Source organism: Lagopus leucura, unplaced genomic scaffold, assembly GCF_019238085.1.
Source record: "Lagopus leucura isolate 7727_CA_CO unplaced genomic scaffold, USGS_WTPT01 Super-Scaffold_100001, whole genome shotgun sequence".
In the NCBI taxonomy this organism is placed as follows: Eukaryota; Metazoa; Chordata; class Aves; order Galliformes; family Phasianidae; genus Lagopus; species Lagopus leucura.
Genome location: NW_024962262.1, coordinates 4,257,713 through 4,263,926, shown reverse-complemented (window position 1 = coordinate 4,263,926; position 6,214 = coordinate 4,257,713). Strand labels below are relative to the sequence as shown.

Below are 6,214 nucleotides of genomic sequence, written 5' to 3'. Positions count from 1 at the left end.
TGGATGGATGGATGGATGGATGGATGGATGGATGGATGGATGGATGGTGGCGGCCCCGCGCTGACCGCCCCGCTCTCCCGCAGGACCGGTGTGTTCCCCCACGGGATACAAGAAGGCGGATGATGAGATGTCCGGAGCCACGTCTTCGGCGGATCTGGACGAGGCGCCAGCCCGCACCATTTACGTGAACCAGCCCCAGCAGAGCAAGTTCCGCGACAACTGGGTCAGGTACGGAGCTCCCCGCTTCTTCCTGCGCGGGCGGCTGCCGTGGGCACGGAAGGATCCGCCGCCCCTCCCTGCCCGCACCGCGCGGTCCGGCGGGGCGCAGCTCTGCGCGTGCGATCAGAGCGCTGAGCCCGCGGAGCTGCTCGGGTGGGTTTTGGAATGGCAGGATCTGGTTCTTAGGTACGGCAGGTGACCTGTAGAAATATAGCGTGAGGTTTGGGTGAAGCTGGCTGTACAAACTCCATGCAGCGTACTCTTCAAAATGAGTGATGCTCAGACTCAAGGATAACTTAGACTAAGTGTAACAAATTGGAAGGAAGGAAAAAGCAAGTCTTAACGGGGCAGGAATAGCTGAAAAGTTTACAAATCCCATTTCTGTGCAATTGAGGCTGTGGTCCAGTTGTGTTTGTAACAAAGACCAGTGGGAATTGTCATTGGCAGTCGGAGCCCTTCCAGTGTAAGTGTGTTTAAGTGTCGGTGCGATGAACGCCGTGCTGTTGTGGGTTAGAAAGGTGAGAAACAACCACTGCCACAGCGGTGTGAGGATGTGTAAGGTGCACAAAAACAGTGCTGTTTGGTTAGTGAGGTGAGCAGATGGCTGCTGTCATGACCAAGGAGTGTTATTTAGCAGGCGTCCGTTGGTGCAGATGTTTGGGTCATTGTTCAGGGAACGGTTTATACAATGAGTGCCTTTGTGAAAATACAAAAGAATTTTATATCCTGTTGAAATGATGGTTTTCATTGGCTGTTTTATTGCATGTATATGGTCAAAGGCAATTTGAAGAATATTATCTCAAAGATTGCTGGTCTGTGTAGTGCAGTGACTTGCACATGATTTTCTAAACAACTTTTACTTATAATATGCCAGCCTACAAAAGCCTATGGCTTAGGAGGAGTTACAGTTATAGATTTTCATTGTGTCTTGTTTTTTTGTACGTGGACAACACCATCAAATGTTTTTTCACTTCTTTCTTTCTTAAATATTGTATGAGTTTGATGCCTTTTAGGGATAGAGTATTTGTATTTTTCCTACTTCACAGTAAAAAATGAGGAGATGAAGATTGGCTTAATGGCTGTTTATGAGGGTGGGTAGTGATAGGACAAGGGGGAATGGTCTTAAATTGAGACAGGGGAGGTTTGGGTTAGGTATCAGGAGGAAGTTTTTCACCCAGAGGGTGGTGACGCAGTGGAACAGGTTGCCCAAGGAGGTTGTGGATGCCCCATCCCTGGAGGCATTCAAGGCCAGGCTGGATGTGGCTCTGGGCAGCCTGGTCTGGTGGTTGGTGACCCTGCACATAGCAGGGGGTTGGAACTTAGTGATCATTGTGGTCCTTTTCAACCCAGGCCATTCTGTGATTCTATGGTTAACACTTAGTTTAGGTTTTTCTGAAGGCATTCAGTTTTGATCTGGTGAAACTGTATGGAAATATGGGGTGTAACTATGTTACTAAGAGTTAGTTCTTGCTGGCCTTGATGCCAATGCTTGAGCAAGCTGTGTCCAGTTTGCAGTCCAGATGCCGTCCTCTGACACCTAAGGGGCATTTCAATAGCTGTTGAAACTGACTTCACACTGGTTGGCCTCCAAACTTGGGCGGCTTGATCCAGGAGGAGTACTGGTGTAACTAAGGGTAGGACAAGAAGAGGTAGCATGATGGGGAAAGCAGAGATGTTTGCGTTGCCTAATTAGCAATCTTAGCTCCTCTGCATCGCTTAGGAACTGATTCCACTTTGTAATTGCTTGCTCTTGGTTACGAAGGAAGCTTTGACCTCTTCCCAGCAATTTTTTAAAGGATGACAGCCTTTCACTGTGGAGTTAGATTTCTCCCCTCAGCTCAGTGGAAACAAAGGAAAGGTGATGTATCCTTGTACCTCTTGTGGTTCAAAGGGTGTCTTTTGTGCAGTGTGAGTGGTTACTTGCTCGTGTATATTGCTTCTCTTCAGTACAAGTCCTGTATTTATTGCCTGTGGACTCTTGCTTACTGTGTCCAGCTTCTGGATTTCTCAGTGCCACTGGAATTGTGGATGTGTATGAGATGTCAGTGTGCCACAGTGTGGAGTGCTGTGTAAGCAGATAAACATCTGTATATGAGGGCTTACAGCATTAAACCCAAGGAGATGGGGAAGCTTTCTTTTAGCATTGTGTGACTTCTGACTGTCAGTTTTTGGTAGTTGTCAAGAATTCACAGTGTGAACTTGTGAATGCTCATAGGAAGCTTCCCAAACCTTGAGGCGTTATATGGAATAGTTTGCTCAAAGCTGAGCAAAACAGAGCAGGAAACAGAGCTGGATTTTCTTCGAGTTGAAAGTGTTCTAATTCATCACAAATACGCTTTTTTTCTTGCTCTCTCTTCCAGGAGAGAGGCAGTGTTAAAAGTGAACTCCTATGGTTTTTGTTGTTTTTTTTTTTTTTTTTTTTTTCTTATTTACTTGTTTTGTGGGAGAAAAAGGAAAGTGATGTATGTATCTGTGTATCTATGTCTATCCCTATTTCTGATTTTGGGCAAGTTATGCAAAACGGGAAATTCCTGAGTACAGCTTAGAAATTCTATCCAGTACTAATGCAGAGATGAAGCGGATGGCAAAACAGGAGGACACTGTAATATATTAAAGTGTGAGGATGCGGAAGGAGGAATTTTTTTCAATACTTTCTTTCTCTCTGTCAACTTAATGGTGTGAGTAAGTGAGCTTGTGAAAATTTGAGGAGTGATGGTTGGATATTTCACTGCACATTTCAGACTTTATCATTAAAACTCAAAGGCATAACTTTTTATATGTTGTGTACCTGACTAGTTTGGTTCCTTACATGTATCACCATTTTTCTTTGCACTGTGGCAGCAGTAATTCCTTCTATAGAAACACCCTATGTGTTTTCCCTGTTAACTGTGTTCCATTTGAAAATCTGTGTCCATGTGTGACTTTGTTAACCTTCTAATAAAAGGTAAATAGTGTTCCATTTTTCAGCAGAAAGATTTTAGAAGCTCTGAAGTATGCAGAAGTGGAACAAAAGTAATTACTGTCCGACATACCCTTAGCTCCAGTGTTGCATTCTTGCTCTTATGAAAGCTAGCTAGTAGCTGTTTGGACTTGTTCAATATACACAACTTAGGTATGTATCTGTTTATTTAATATGGCTATTTCTGTGTATAAATTTTAAGTTTAATATGAAGTGAAACAAGTCCACATTCTGAAAACCTGCAGCCTTTCTGTATGGAGCTCTATGCTCCTAAAGGCAGTGGTTGTAATCTGTAATCTCAGGCACTGAACCCTGATGGATGAAAGTCTACCAGCAGCTGTCACAAGCCTAAAACATCGTTGGCTGCAGAAGTCTGGTCACCTATCTCACACTGTCTACAGAGACAACAGCCTGCTTTTTTTCCTCCATTCTTCTCAACAGGCTATGGGAAAAGGCTTTCTTTCTTTGTACTTATTTAACATACTTTCTCTTCTCTGTAATCCAGGTGTGAAGAACAGAATAATAGTGAATCATTATTTCCAACCTGTACCTGGAGTGACTGAGCAGTGACTGATTAGGCTGGTTTCTACCCAATTACAGCAGATCATTGTGGTGTGAAAAGAGCTGTAGCAAGAGTGGCAGCTGGGCTGGCAGTTCTGACTTGAAACATTTTTTGCTGAGTTTGATGGTCTGCCTGTTTCAATGACAGTACCTTATTTTTGGTTTATAATGTGATTGATTTTCTTAACAGTGAGGGAGATGACTCAGAAGTCTTTATTTCACAATTTGAAAGCAAACTTGAGTAGTGCCTTGTAAAAACAGAGGGTGAAGATGGGGTGTGATGATAGCGGCTGAATTGTGTCAATATTTCTGAGATGTATGAGGTAATGGCATAAATACCTACCTAACATATCCTCACTGGTGTGCAGGAGACTGGTTTATTTTGCTTAACAAAGTGAGAATGTTCTTCAGGACCACTTTTCAGTGAAGTAGAATTCCTTGGGATTCCTTACTAATACGGGAATTGGCTCTGAGTTCATTAGCTTATACTGAGTACGTGAGACTGTACTGAAACATTCTTCCAATGCATGTGGTAAGTACCACCAGTGGAGTGGTCTAAGTCACTCATTTGTTGCAAATATCTTGATGCTGGCATTAAAAACAGCTATTTTTTATTTTTTATAAACAGAATTTCTCCTGCCTTCTTTATCCAAGAAACAAAGCAGCGCTGAAATTAATTCAAAGACACTTAAAACTCTTAAATTTAAAAAAAGAAATCCCAAGCACCCAAACATTACAAGTGTTGTGATAACTGCTTTCTGCAGTGTTCCTGTATTTCACACTCGGTAGTGCCTTTTGGTGCAATTCTGAGCACATCTGAGGCAGGACTCGAGGTTCAGCCTTGGTGTGTGACTTGTAGGAGAGCAGGCACAGACACCACTAAGAGCAGAATTCTATTCCATGCGTTCAGTGGATCAAGAAGTCTTGTTGAAAAACTTTTCATCAGAAGAGGATTAGATGGCTTAATCTATTAAGAAGACCCCTCAAAATGCACCAATATCCACAAAATCCATTGTTTGGAGAGCTGTGCTACCACAGCTTGAATCTTCCTAGAAAAGTGAGCGAGAGGTAAATTGGTTTCCACTTCTGAGCTGTGCAACATCTTAAAACTTGAGCAAATCTTTGAGAAGGAATTTCTTAATTCCTAAGGCAGAGGTATTGCTGCACAGAATGTAGTGCTGGAAGCTGCAACAAGGCTGCTAGTCGTAACGCAGCAAGACTAGTGTTTAACAGGCCACTTAGCTGGAGTCCCAGGCTGTTCCATCAGTTTACTTACAAGGTGCTTGCTGAGACAAAGTTGTGACCACAGTCTTTGTTCCTTTTTAATTTCAGTTGTATGGAACCAAGCATTAGGTTATATGCAGGCACTATAAAAGCCACTTGCATTACTGATAAAGAGCAGTTTGTGCTATTTTGGAATGCGTGGGAAGATTTCCACTGGTGCAAGTTGCTGGTAGCAGAAGCCAATTAGTATTGACCAACTAATGCAGATAACCCAGTTAGTGTTATTTATCTGCACTTAGGCTCTAGATTGGCTTTCTTTTTTCTCTAAAATGTGCTTTATGTAAGTGCTTTCTGCATGAAACTACCTGTATTTAGCTCATAAGTTTCAGACAAGATAACCATTTGTAGTGGTATTTGTGTTACATTTGGAAATCTTTTCTGTTGTCGTATGAGTAGATTGTTTAGTGGAAAAGCATCTTGGAGTCCTTCAAAGAATGAATATATTGTCAAATTCCAAATGATGCAAGTGGTAAAATGCTATTGTTAGTTTAACTAATTCTCTTCTAGCTTTTTTAGTTCTAGGTAGATATTGTGTTCAACTGGTAAGAAATGCTGATTTATGATAAAATATAACAAACAATTAATTCTTCTGCAGTGCAGCAGTAGCGGATACTGAAATCTATCACAGTGCAGAAAGATTTGGATACCATTATGGAAGGAGTGCTTTAGCCATTGGAACGCTCTCCATACTTGCCTGGTGTTGGTGATGTGTTGCTCATTTGTGCCAATGTATTTGAAATGTCAGCATCTTCAATCTTAGTGGGGTGCTCCTCTCCAGGTCCCTGGGACAGTTAAATTGGTGAATATAGCCTGGACTCGATGTCCAGATGGGAAGAACAGCTGTGAGATGGCTGTGGTGCCCCTTCACCTGCTGCATGCTCAGCTCTTTGGCATCCTGAAGGAGTTTTTTTAGTTTGTTTGTTTTCTCCCAGCATCGTGGTGAATTTCATGTATCAGCAGTAGCAACACAGCATGGGAATGAAACTGGGTCATTTTATTGGGGGGTTGGACTTGATGATCTCTGGAGGTCCCTTCCAACCCCTACAATTCTGTGATTCTTTCTCCCTTTGCTTAAATTCACAATTTAAGCAACTTCCGTACACCAGACCTTAAAGTTAAAAAGCAGTCCGACTTGATGCAAACAAATCTGCTTTCCCACATTTGTTGAATAAATACTGGCCCGTCTTCAGC

At 42.5% G+C, this 6,214-nt stretch overlaps 1 protein-coding gene across 3 annotated transcripts in view; it reads left to right on the top strand.

The window, feature by feature from the left end:
* ATP8A2 (ATPase phospholipid transporting 8A2) overlaps positions 1–6,214 on the top strand; it is a 314,007-nt gene that overhangs the window by 34,779 nt on the left and 273,014 nt on the right. For all 3 annotated transcript variants that reach the window (XM_042868038.1, XM_042868034.1, XM_042868036.1), the window contains one exon: positions 84–228. In XM_042868038.1, the coding sequence (XP_042723972.1) occupies positions 128–228 (101 nt within the window). In that variant the 5' untranslated portion in view covers positions 84–127. The remainder of the gene's footprint in view (positions 1–83; positions 229–6,214) is intronic.